At 37.8% G+C, this 14,081-nt stretch overlaps 1 protein-coding gene across 5 annotated transcripts in view; it reads right to left on the bottom strand.

The window, feature by feature from the left end:
• Positions 1 to 14,081, bottom strand: part of TAFA5 (TAFA chemokine like family member 5) — a 348,007-nt gene that overhangs the window by 57,567 nt on the left and 276,359 nt on the right. For 4 of the 5 annotated variants that reach the window (XR_006104287.1, XM_042470724.1, XM_042470726.1 and 1 more), the window contains exon 3: positions 12,263 to 12,390. Coding sequence is in view for 4 of the 5 variants with exons in the window: in XM_042470724.1 (XP_042326658.1) it covers positions 12,263 to 12,390 (128 nt within the window). In the remaining variant the exon portion in view is untranslated. Of the gene's footprint in view, positions 1 to 11,085; positions 11,126 to 12,262; positions 12,391 to 14,081 lie in introns of those variants that run through there. The other variant, XM_042470725.1, reaches the window with a different exon arrangement.

Here is a 14,081-nt window from a genome sequence, read left to right on the forward strand (position 1 = left end):
GATCTCATGTACACAAGTACTGTATAGGCCTGCCAGTAAAGGAATACTTTGGTCCATAGCATCATCACAGACAAAATGGAAAACCCAGAGGTATGAAGAATCACAAAAGCTATATTCAGTTTTAGCTGACCATAGTGTGGTGGCTCAATTAACCAGATATGATAGCATTTTCAAATCCAATTTTTTCTCTCTCTCCTAAAACTAGATTGAAACATTTCTCTCTAATGAGCAAGGTCTTTGAACATTCTTAAATTATCCACAAACCACGTAGCACAGGTGCTTTGGGCATTATGTTATTCTAAATTGTTCTTTACACGTAACAGTAAGAGTAAATGTAAAGAATCTGGATTAAAATGGAAGGTAGAGCAAGACACAAAAGAAGAAATGTTCACATAGTTATGGTTGTGGCAACTTAGTGGCCATTTAAGGGGTTAACGAAGCCATTTACTGCTGAAACTGAACTTGAGGGACAAAGTCAACATTTTTGGTCACTCACAGTACATTTTAGGATATGGTTGTTTAACTAAGCCACAATGAAGTGAACTGAATCTTCTGAAAATATTTACTATGAGATGAATTAATTAAGGCCTATTTACATTTTCATGCTGTGAGAGAAGTGCTCATTAAGCCAATATTGCATGGTGAATTATTTTACAGGTATCAATTGCCAGGGGGTAAAAAGCCCCCTTATTCTTAAATAAGAAAGCAACCATACAACACTACAATGCTGTCTTGTAATACTCTCAAACCTTGGAAATTCAGCTCATTCTTTACTAATATCAAACAAACTAACTTCCTGCCTGGTAAAGATTGTGTCAGGCTCTGTTCTGAAAACTGTGTGTAATTTACAAGAGGTTTTTTTTCACATTCACAGTATACTTTGTAAACCAGTGACTTGCTGAAGAAGAAACAGGTTCTTCTTATGAACAATTTCCTTCAAGCCAAACTTTATTTATGTGGAATTTAATCCAAACACTCATTCTTTGTGTGCTCATTACACTCCAGTGTCCTCTGAAAATAACAAAAGGTGTCTCTGACCCAGGGTGACCAGATCTCATAACTGCACTGCAAAATGTAGGGCATTGAAGAAAATGTAGGGCATTACGTGATCAAAATGGAGAACATTTTGCAACTCCTCCTGGACAAAAGGTTGAAATGTAGAACATGTCTTGGAAAAGCAGGACATCTGGTCACCCTGCTCTGACCAATTTTCCATGCACTCTTCTTTCCATCTGCTGCATGGGCCACAGCAAGGCCTCTAATTCTCAAAGTAATTTCAAGGGCCTGCAGGGGCAAGTGGAGAGAGGATGGGTCAGAAAGTTAGTTTCTACCCACCTCTTGCTGTGGAGAAAAATCTGGATCCAAGTCCTTTGAATTAAATGAAATGATAATTAATGTTGCTTCTTAACTGTCTGGCAACTAAGATGCATTGATTTTAATTACTTGGTTGAATATGTCCAAGATGTCATGCACTTTTGCTGAGAATTACATGGGCCTACTCAGAAATCACAGCTATGTCATGTTGTTGTTGTTGAGTGCCTTCAAGTCATTTCTAACTTATAGTGACCCTACTACAACCCTATTAGAAGATTTTCTTGGAATGATTTATTCAGAGCCTCCCTCTGAGGCTGAGAGACAGTGACTTGTCCAAGTTCACCTAGTGGGTTTCCATGGCTGAGCATGGATTCGAACTCTGCTCTGCAGAGTCTTAGTTCAATGTTCAAACAACCACCCCATGCTGGCTCTTTTTAAAAAAATGATATTGGTACCACTATCTGTAGTATAAAAACATGGTTTGTCATACATCTGAGCTTAGACTTAGTTTGATAAAAAATAAAAGGTAAACTTTGTATTTCTATAATGCAAGCTGACTTCACAGCTTACTCTAGTTTCACGGTAGTCAAGAGTAAAGGGTTTAACATTCTAGGCAGTAGACTTTCACTCAGTTGTCTACTAAAGGAACATAAACTGTATTTCATAAATTTGTTTTACATTTGAAATCACAGCATAGCTTCTTTAGAGGAATTATGACTAATTCTCAATACAGCTGAAATCTTTACTATATGGAAATATTTGCATTCCAACCCAGATAATTACAAACTCTGGCAGCAACACTAATTATAGCAAAGTGACAGATTTCAATCTATTTTCGCCTTTAAAATAATTGTCCTTTAATTCTCCTTTAAAGTAATGGTAATGGTTCTACATAAACAAGAGTGGGGGCAAATGCAGTTTTTAAAAGATGGGAAAATGAAGAAAACCCTAATTTGTTGGGAATATGACAAATCAAGGCAATTTTAAAGTATAATACAAACTGTGTATGGAGGGAACACAGAAAGAAGAATTTTATACACCCTTGAAGGGTTCCTGCCTGCCTTTTTGGTACAAAATATCAATATAACAAATGGATCCATCACATCAATTAAGATTCAAGTGTGAAAACTGAAGAGTAATGTCACACTGTCCCTCCAGTCATATTCCCTTCTATGGCACCTATTTTTAAAGTTAAAATGCAGAAAAAATGGCAAATGATGCCATTTTTCATTGATGTTCCTAAATGAATATTTTTAGAAGACTGAGCAAATTTAAAAGTATTTTTTATTTCATTTAATGGATTCAAATCATAGATACATACCCAGAATTATATAATCCTGGCTATTCTCTCGAGTCTCTTGTGATTATTTTACTTCAGGGCTCTATATAATATACAGGAAAGACAGAATGAAGTCTTTGAATCTGGCTCTCTTCACATATATTTGTTTGATTCTTTCTTATATATATACTGGTTACAGCTCTCAAAAGTTAGATATCCCTTCTATTAATAAGTATTGTAAACAATCAAGCTGTGTGCATTTAAGATGATGTTGCAATATTTCAACCCACTGTTGACTGTATATAATGGGTCAGTAAATAGACAAACCTGGCACAAATTCCATATACTGGTTAAAAATAATGGCAAAATATCTTACAATTGGAGAAAATGGGGTAGAGCCCCATACATAATAAAATTTCAAGTTATTACTAACAAATCATTGAACAAAAGTGTGAATCATGAGGACTTCTAAAACCTGTTCTCAGTAGCTTTACTCAGCACAGCCAATAGGGCAGAATGCATATATGTATCCATATATCTATATCTATCTATCTCTTCTGCATAGAACTATCTGATATTACTCTCTTTAATTCTATGTAATTTGATAGATTCTTTACTCCTTTCAGGATTTCTTCCTGAAATTATGTTTTCTTAAGCCACCCTTGACAAGGGTTGTTTCTTCCACAGCTAAAAGGCATAGAACCTTATGGCTAAATCTAACTGTTAATCCCAACCAGGAGAGAGCCATTTATTTTATGGGAAGCTGGTAAGTCATTCCTTATGTAAACCCCATCAGAGTGGACAGGTTGTACCCCCTCAAATGCTCAGGTGAATGCGACGGTCAAGAACACCTGTTATCAGCTTCGGCTTATTCGCCAGCTGCGCCCATACCTGGCCCAGAGGGACCTTGAAACGGTAGTACATGCTCTGGTAACCTCGAGATTGGATTTCTGCAATGCACTCTACATGGGGCAACCCTTATACCAAACCCGGAAGCTACAAATGGTACAGAATATGGCAGCCAGGCTGGTCACTGGAACTTCCAGGGCCAGCCATATTACACAAGTGCTCAAAGATCTGCATTGGCTGCCTATTCGCTTCCGGGCACAATATAAGGTGTTGGTGATGACCTATAAAGCCCTAAATGGCTTGGGCCCAGGATACCTGAAGGACCGCCTCTCCCCGTACATTCCGTCCCGCACCCTCAGAACATCTGGGCAGCAACTCCTTAGGGTGCCAGGGGCTAGGTTGTCCTCCACTACGAGGAGGACATTTTCCATCGCCTCCCCGGCCCTTTGGAACACGCTGCCCACAGAGCTCCGCTCGACCACCTCCCTGGCCCAATTCAGAAAGGATCTGAAAACCTTTCTATTCCATCTTGCATTCCCCGACTAAAGTCCAGTGGGCCTCCCTTCCTCTTCTGTGGCAAAGAGGATTGGCTAACAGGGGTTTTATTCTGTTGTTGTTTTAAAATTGTATTGTATTGTATTTTTATTATGTTGTTAACCGCCCTGATCTGTGGAAGGGCGGTATAAAAATAAAAATTTTTATTTTATTTTTTATTTTTGTTGGATTGGAGCTCCCAGCATTCCTCAGCTTGGGTCCGCTTGAGAAGGTTGTTGAAACAGGTGGATTACTGCATGATTCTCAGAACAATTACACAGGCAATTGGATTTAGCCCATACATGGTAACAATTCCAGCCTTGCTATCATTTGTCACAAAATATTACCCACGTTATATGCTGCAATCACATTAAAAAGTGCCAGACTTACTTCTGTAATGGATACACGGAGATAGCAGAATGGCTACTTGGCACATGGTAGTTATGTCCTGCACTGAAAAGTGTTTCGACAAGATTATTTTTACGGTCACTTCAAATCTTTGTGATACTATGACTTTGTAAATATACAAATTCATCACTACACTCCCAAGAAGTGGAAAAGGCCATTACAAATAAACTATTACAAAGCTGTTGTATCACTTCATACCACTTCAAGCACAACACAGCTAACCAACTCCAAGGTTATTACATTATTAAAAAAACTATCATCAGGAAAATGAACGTATTCACAAGACAAAAAGTCTAGTACCAGTTGAAGTCTGAATACACTATATGTATCATTTATGGTGCCTGATTATTTCACTTTGATATCATAAAGTGTATCTAAAATTATAATTATCATCAAACAGAGAGGGGGAGCTTGAAGAAAGGGTATTCTGGATTTGGAACTGGGTAAGGCCAAACAGACAGGCCAAAATAAAGCTGCCTCGGGTCATTTTGGAGGTATGTTGTTTAAATGACACACACATCTTAAGAGGTCGGAAGCTGCACCAAAGCTTTGGTTTGGTTTCTGGCCTCTTAGGATGCATGCATCATTTAAACAGCACACCTCCAGTGACCTGAAGCAACTTTATTTTGGCCTGTCTGTTTGGGCCTGTTGTCTTCCATATCATGTATCTGGAATCTAGCTTTAAAGGAAACTATTGCTGGTCTCTGAAATAGGATTGGATTTTGGGGAGTGGGGGACTGGGTCAATGCTGCATTTGTGAGAACAATAGCTCAGGAGGAGGTTTGGGCTAAATTACAGCCAGCAAATTACGAGGGACAGAACATAGAAGCACTGGGCCATAGAACATTACGTTAAGTCATGATGCACATTTTGCAGTAATCGTTAAAGAGAACAATGCCTGCTATTGATTGTTTTTGAGAATAAAGTGAGAGTTTTCTCTCTCTTTACCACATCAGACTTAAAGATCTTCTAACCTCTCTCCCTAGTTTTATACTATATTGTTCGCTTGGCAACTAGAAGAAAGAAGGACTTACAACAAAATAGGAGGCTCTTTTGACTCTAAATCCCCTTTCAGATATTTGAACTACTATACAACATCTAATTCTAGACTTTAGCCAAGGGGTAGTAGTCCAGTATTGTTCCCAGTTATGCAGAGCCAAACATTAGTATACTTAGGAACCACAGAAAGAAGCAAACTATTGTTTTTGCAATCAGAAACAAACACACCCTACTGAACTCTGCTAGCATACAGTTTTGAATCTATGAATATTATATTGGATTTAGGGCTTTGTTTCATTCCTTAAATGTGTTCTATGTGAACAGGAAATATTAGAGTGATTTCAGCATATAGAGGAATCACATTGCTCTCTCATAATTTAAAAGCAGGCCACTTGCTCTAGCTTTTCAACTATTCAGGAAGCTGGTGTCCAACTCATTTTTGTTTTTGCTTGATTCCATTGCATGCTATCTTGGTGCCCAAAACAACTTCTCTCATAATGCTAACATGCGCATTTGAAAGATGTTGTGTGTACTTTTTAATATTATAATTATATATACATAGTGTTGTTTCCCCTGTGTCAGACAAGCAAATAAATATAGATATTCACTACATAATGCCTTGTCCAAAGAACTGATACCATAGTATCCATTTGTGATCCAAAGCTTCACTTAGCTCCTTCTAACATTTGCCCTCAAATTAAGAGTTTGTCTTGCTTTGTTAGATTCCTAGAGTTTCAGTGCATTTCTAAAATTAAAAACAACAACACTTTTTACAACTTTTTAATAAAAAATTATCAAACATTTTAAAAAGATTTTTTGCATCAGAGGGTTGCTTTATACAATCTCCAAAACATGTTTGGGAGTGCAAAACAATCTTGTTGTGGATGACACATTTACCTCAGTGGGCTGTCTTGACCTCGCTTGTAGAGGATAAGAACATTTGTCAATATTCTTTGCAACGGTAATATAAATCACATAAAGCAACTGGAATTGTACATCAGCGTATATCTATTGTGCAGTATGCAGCAGTGAGTCTTTACAATTATCTTTACTGTTAAGTGGCTTGGCATAAGATTACAGCCTATTCTTCCCTTAGAATATGAAGGGATAGCTTTTTGTATGTTTAAACTAGGAATGGAATAGCTGCAACTAACACACTGTACATAATGATAGAAAAAGGGTACCAGATCAAAATTCTCTCTTATATGAGCAATAAGGTATGATTGTTGTTTGGTTTTTGGGGGGGAATACTGTTATATCCTAGCAGTCCACAGGATACGTTCAGAGATAGACTTTGAAGCAGAGGAGCTAGCTGAGAAGACAGCAGACTCAGATGTCAACCCAAGAAGGCCAGATCTGAGAGTTATTACCTAATACAATCAGGTAACTGGTCTGACCAAAAACCATTAAGCCCAAGGTCTCCATGTCCTTGGCAACCTGGACTCTTCCTGAGCCATATCTAAGACTTCCATCTCTAGGGGTTCCATGATCTGGAAAGCTGGCACACCAAAGCTAGCAACATGCTTGGCAAGAGATCCAGAGATATCATAAACTGATTAGACACAGCTCTTGTAGGACATGACAGGCATGAGGGCCTCAGGGCCAATTTCCACCTCATGACCTCATTGAAAACTATACTCCTCCCCTCTCTTTCCCCCTGGTGAAAGACAGGCTGAAAGCAAAATCCAGAGTTTGCAATTTCAGACTTTTTGACCAATTACCTTTGTTTTGGGCTGTTTTGCTGGTATTTGCCAAGCTGATACCCTTTGGGTGACTTCCTACCCACTAAGAGTGGGCTACAGGGGGCTTGGACAAATATTAAGGAGTCTGGAGGCTACAAAGAGAGAAAATATGTGGGGCAGCACACATCCCATGACAATCACTTTTTCACTCCTGTTCTAAGGCTTCCTACTTATTCAAAAATGTTAAGCCTTCAAAGGGTAGTCCTGAACTAGCAGTGAAAGAGGCCTCATTTCTACTCCAGTCCTTGCTCAACCAAGGTGCTATCTGTCCCATGGGCTCTTACCATTAGACTGAACACATCCCACTTTCTCAAGAACAATGAGAAGCATGGTTTTTAAAAGATATATATTTAAAGCTACAACTAAATCTTTCCCCCTCTGGATGATAATTCTGCAGTAATGTTTGGGCTGATTCATACAGTAAATTCGGGCATATGGAAAAGCCTAGAATGTATCATGCTTTAGAAAAGCTGCATGTGTATGTTCATGCAGCAATTACCCCCCTAACCTTCTTCAGCCTGATTTTCTCCAATTACTGCTTTCCTCTGCAGTCTTCTACCCACATCCCAAGTTTGTACTGAGGCTTCCAGAAGAGTAAGGAGTGGGCTTCCCCTGGGCACAGCTGCAACTGGAAATAAGTGTTTCCTTTCCACAAGCTCTCCAGTTACAAGGGACATATACGATATAAACCTTTCTTTTCAAAGTCTGGGTAGGTGGAAATAAAAATCAACTCCAACAGCTTGAAAGCTTTTTTCCCCTTATACATTAGGAGCAACATTTTAAAACTGGAACCACTCTAATGTTCAAAATAAATTGCAGAAATAAACTATTGGAGACCACTTTATTTATCCTGGCTCAATGCTAGAGAATTCTGGGAACTGTAGTTTTGTGTGACATTGAGCCTTCTCTGTCAGAGAATTCTGGTGCCACAATAATCTACAGTTCCCAGGATTCCCTAGCACTGAGCCAGGGCAGTTAAAGTGGTCTGAAACTGAATTATTTCTGCAGTGTGTTTTGGATCTCACACAGGACCACCTAAAAACCACAAAAGAAACACATGAAGAGAAATCACAGGCAAACTTGAATCAGATGCTGATTCCATTGTTGTTGTTCTTCTTGTTGTGGGCCTTAGTCTTTTCTGATTTATGGTGACTCAAAGGTGATCCTATCATAGTGTTTTCTGAGGCTGAGAGTATATGACTTGCCCAAATGTCACCCAGTGGGTTTTCATGGCAGAACGGGCATTTGAACCCTGGTCTCCAGAGTCACAGTCCAACACTCCAACAATTATGCTAGTTCTACTTCTTTATAATGAGTTAATGTCTGAGGGGACAAAAAAAAAAAAAAAACAAGGAATGTGATTTGTAGCACACAGATAAAATTACTTTTTGTGCTACATAGCTAGATAGTAAAATCCATGTGTTTTATATAGCTGAACCCAGTATTATAAAAATAAATTGTGTGTGTGTTTGTTTGCACATGCACACAAGAGAGATTTATATGAATAGTAGCAGAAGGGGGGGAGTATTTCACATTCCTGTCTGTAGAAACAAACTATAGTATAGTAAAGCTCAGGGTAAGGAACAAATTACCTTTCCAACCCAGCCACCATGTCATTTATATTAATGGCAGGAAATGCTAAGTTGCTCTGTGTGTAAGTAAACTCTATTAACAAAGTCACGTCCCTTGGTGAAGCTAGATCCTTAGTAAATTTTACTAGCAAAGCACTGAGCTCTGTGTCAGAGTAATTACATCCTTTATCTAGTGTGAGCTCTCTTTTAGCTTCTTCATACTCTTTAATTTCCCACTTCAGCCAATTTAGCAGTAAAATCACAGAAGTTTAAAAGGTTAGCTGCTGGGGAACTGGAGCATGAATGTTCTGTTAAGCTCCATGCCTCAAAACTGCATCATGAAGAAGAATGAATTAATTAAGTAACAATTAAGTAGTGATGGATCATTGACAATATATATACACACACATATACACACACAATTTGGTGCTAAAATTAATCTCCCTTATATCACCAACAGAATGGTTGATTTTCACATTTACACACTGCCAACATATATCCCTGAAACATTGAAAAGAAGCAGTTGTTCATAGGGAAACTGATACAACTTTGCATATATTATGCAACTTATTAAAATGAAACTTTCCCATCTCCTATACAACAGTATGATAGACACACTGCCAGAACAGTCATGTTAGGAGGCGTAAAATGTTTTATTGTACATTCCACTGTTAAATACAGTTAAATACATTACTAATTCAGTATAGTACTGTATCTGAAGTTTGTTACCATTTCTCACCATTTTTCAAAACCACCTGAAAATATCTCTTTTCTAGTTCTTCTCAAGTTTTTTTTTTAAAGTGGAAGAATATGAGATTACTCTTTTGAAGGTACTCTTCATGAATAGATATCATGAACATGGATCCACACACTCACAATGGCAGAAATAGGAAGCAGTGCCACTCCATTTGCTCCAATGGAAATTCAGTTCCATTTGTCTACCTTTCCATTGGTGATCATGTAGAGCCATAGAGAACAATGCAAAGGAGAGGCATTCTATTGCAAGGATAGGCAGAATACATGAGGTCTGGCAGCTATACACAAGCCTTACCAGACATAAGGTGACATGACCCCACTCCACACTCACCACTGAAAATAGTGTGCATGTGTGCATGTGTGTGCTTTTAAAGTAAACCAATAGCACTTCTCCCACACGTGTCCTGGCTCCAGGAAAGTCAGTCACTGAAGAAATATTATATACTGCCACCTATTAAACAGCTCAGTTTCATCTTTGGCAGCTGAAGAAGACAGAAGCTGGAACGTTTCACACTTGATACGTATTTTTACATTTTGTTTGTTATTTGTTTCAGTAAATATATGCATCTTCAGTGATCAACTGCATTCTTCTTGGATCTAGGAAAAACCTGAGAGAAGTGCTGTTGTTTTGATTTTTATACACCTCACCCCATATTTAAAATGCTTCCAGATACTTCTAAAGGGCATGGGGGGGATTTTACCATGTTTTGGGGGACTATCCTGTTTTAGATCCAGAAGAGGATACTTTCTGAGCTGGGTACCAAGTTTGTAAAACAAACAAACAAACAAACAAAAAGCAGCCTGCCCTGCAGCCTCCCCACCAGATGTTTACTGTTTCCAAAATATTTGGGAGGTATTTAGGACCCTCAAAAATGATTGGGGAAGTGCACTCTTTCCCACACCTGCTCTAATATTTCTGATCACGTGCCAGCTACATTTTGCTTCAACGTCTCCTGTTCTGCTAGAAGAATATCTAGCTAAGAAATGGTACAAAAAATGATGATCATAATGATGATGATGCCAGCAACAAGAAGCAAGAGCAGCTGGCAAGCCATGCTTTCTTAAATATGGTATCACTTTGTAACAGTATTTCTGTCTGCTGCTTTTGTTTTAAAAAATAATAATACCACTGATTTAATTCAAGCAAGCAAATACATAAAATATAATGAAAATATAGTTTGTAAGGTAAACTGTTCATAACCTGAAGTGTAATAAAAGCCTGCAGAACTTGGGCACCAAGCCAAATCTAGTCTACCAGCCACAGAATATGCAACAACACACCTCCCACCACTTGACAGATCTGCCTTTTGTAATGGCTACCTTGACCTTTAATAACAAGAGGACTATCAGGTGACAGACAGATCAGAAAACAATTCTGGTGAGGTGTGCTTAGCCAGGTGACTCCTTATTTTAGTAAACCTTATATAGAAGGGCCAAGGTTCAAAGTATGAAGCCTGCAGCAGATCCAACCTTCAGGAAGGGCAACAGAGACCCCCTATTTATGGAGGAGGACAGTGATGCAAATTCAATAATGTAAATATAATTAAATTTAGTTTGAACCTCAGAAAATGGCCGTATTAACTCACTTTAAAGTTACAGTGATGCCTCTGAATCCTCACATATCAGTGAAATACAAGGATCTTGTTTTACAGGCTGTTGTGCTGATTTTTCTTCTGAAAATAGAAATGCTGGAAATTTTTGGTTGGCAACATAATATGTACAGAACCAGATGGTTCAGGAATACAGATATTAGTAAATTAAAATCAAAGGAAGTACATTTAAAATAGATTTTCTATGGGGGAGATGGATTTGTTAATGAAAAATATCCTGTTACCAGAATGCTAAGTTTTGTAAGCCACATAGGATGACTTACCATTTGACTGACAACTGGGATCAGGTGAGACGTTAGGTTTAAAATAGCAAGAGTGTGATTTCAGGCACATCTTGATACCATGATGTTCATCAAACTGGCTTTTTTTGTCTAAAGTATTCATCTACAGTACATTCCTCTCTCTTTCTCTCTCTTGCTCAGTTGCAGACAATTTACTTTTCACTTTCCCCCCCAAGTGATGTTCAAAGCAGCTTAAAATCAAAATAAAAGTATCCACACCATTTTCAAAATCATGCTAAACATTCAATTAAACATGTTGACAATGAAAACTTCAGCTGGAAGGACAATGCCAACTAATATTATGAGGCTTATACAAATGTCAGATAGAATAGGAACACTAAAAGTCTAAACAACTAGTAGGCTGAGCACAGCAAACCTCTCTGTGAAAATAGTTTTTCATTCAGATGTCAACACTATAAAAATAACCCATTTCTGATAACAGATAACCATATATCAATAAATGCCACCTAACACCATATATCATGAGTCTATGGAAGAAAGGCTTCAGAGATTTAAAGATCAAAGGCACCTTGCATTATGCCCAAAACTACATTAGAAGTGCTTGGCACTCATGCAAAAACCAAGTCAACAGAGCCACCAGTGGCTTAAACTGAGCAAAAAATTTGCTGCCACATTCTGGACCTTCTAATGTTTCTGAACTGTTATCAAGATCAAACCTAATACAAAACGAGGACTTTCAGTAGCACAGGAGAGAATGGATAAATATAAGTTATAAATGATATTAAAAGGCATATTTATCAAAGTATATCGAATTATACACACACATTAATGATATCTATGGGTTTTACGATTAGTGGAGAGAACTTGTTTCTTCATCCATATCTTCACAATCATAGCTGTTATGAAATATTTCAGAAAATAAAGTAGACCAAGAACAACAACAAAAAAGAAATCTTACCGTAGTTGTCTTTATTCGCCCACCTGGTTGTGTACAGGTCCAGCCTGATTTATTGATTAGCAAATCACAGCCTTCTCCTTCTAAACATGGAAGCATTTCACACCATTGTTTTGTTTTTATAATGCGTGCTGTAGACAAGGAAAGAGAAAAAAAGGTTAGCAAGTATTTCATGCATTCCACCTGCCCACCATCCAATAACCAATCAATGGCTGCATTTTAATGTACAGTGGGCCCATAGTATCAGTAACCTGTGGATTGGACCACCCACAGATTGCCAAGCCCCATATTATTCAATGACAGTGTGTGCGCATGGATGCATACAGGTTGCCACCCACTGAAATAATGTGGGGTTTAAGCATCCATGTCTTTTCCCATCTGTGGGACATCACAGAAATGAGCACCCATGGATGGGAAAGGTCCACTGTAATACATATTATCAACTACCCCCTTCGCCTCTGTCTCCACCTTGAAAAAGAAATTCTGCTTCCAATGAAGTTTAACCAGTGGTAAATGTTGTATTTGAATACTATATTGTGCTGAAATAAGCCAGCTTCATAACCTATAGTTTGAGGCTGCCTTGTTTCAATATACCATGGTTAAAATTAGCCACAATTTGTTTAAATTTTAATGACACAACAAGCTGCAATGAACCTAAAATGGAAGGTGAAGGTTCCAAACCCTTCTTCAAAACCCAGCAACAAAATTAGAGGAGAAACATCAAAACCTAAAAATAATATGAGCAAATATAGCTATTGGCACCATAACTGCATTTTACTTATAAAATGGGGAAAAAAACGTTTTAAAGCACTTAGGATGTAATCTTAAGGAAAATAGGCTCTTTCCAAATCCCTTTACAGTCTCAGCAAGAGGGCAGACACAACAGAGGTGAAATCTCTTCTACATTTGATATTTAAGTATTATTATTACTTTTTATTATTGTATTTATTTATATCCTGGCTTTCTCTCAATATAGGTCCTCATAGCACAAGAATTCATCATTCTGATATTCGTTAATTTATTTTTAGAGCTGGTATAAATTATCCCTTTCGGGAAAAATGGGGAAAATTATCAACTATTTTCTTTTAGAACTATGAATAAATGGTGAAGACCAGGTTTTCACATATTTTACTGCCCCAAAATAATTTTAAGAGAATTTCTGGAAGTTAATTGAGGTGCACCATATCTGGCTGGAAAGGTGATCGCTCTAGAAAAAACTCAGAGTAAGTGGGAGAGCAAAACACACTGTATCTTGAATTTAGCATCATCATAGTGCTAGAGTGGAACAACAAAATACTGCCTTGTTATGACCTGCAACTCTTTCAGACTCTAACCCTGTGTTAGATATATGTTAAAGCAGGAGAAGATGGCACAGCACAGAAAGGTTTGACACATAGGACAGACTTTCTCCTCTCTGTTCATTTTACAACATTACACAGAAGACATGTGGAATATAAAGCAAAGTACAGAATGTGCTTCAGAGGTTGCATTTATTAACGGCATCAGAGAGCCCTAATTCATAAACCTTTCAAAATGTTGGGTACTTGAGATTTAGGACAGAATAAAAATCACATTGACTCTATTCTTTCTTTAGAAGTATTGCTACAGATTACTTTACAGGAAAACTAAGGGCAGAACAAGTAGTTTGCCAACAACTAATTTGACTGATAAGCAAAATTTTACCAGTAGATCAATCACAATCTGTTCTTTAATCATATTATAGGAGATTATCTACACCCGCAAAACTGGAATGCATCGAATCCAAAGTCATGTGGAATGTAGCTCTGTGAAGGGTCAATAACCATCAGAGGACTTCATTGTG

This window comes from Sceloporus undulatus, chromosome 5 (assembly GCF_019175285.1).
Source record: "Sceloporus undulatus isolate JIND9_A2432 ecotype Alabama chromosome 5, SceUnd_v1.1, whole genome shotgun sequence".
Lineage (NCBI taxonomy): Eukaryota > Metazoa > Chordata > Lepidosauria > Squamata > Phrynosomatidae > Sceloporus > Sceloporus undulatus.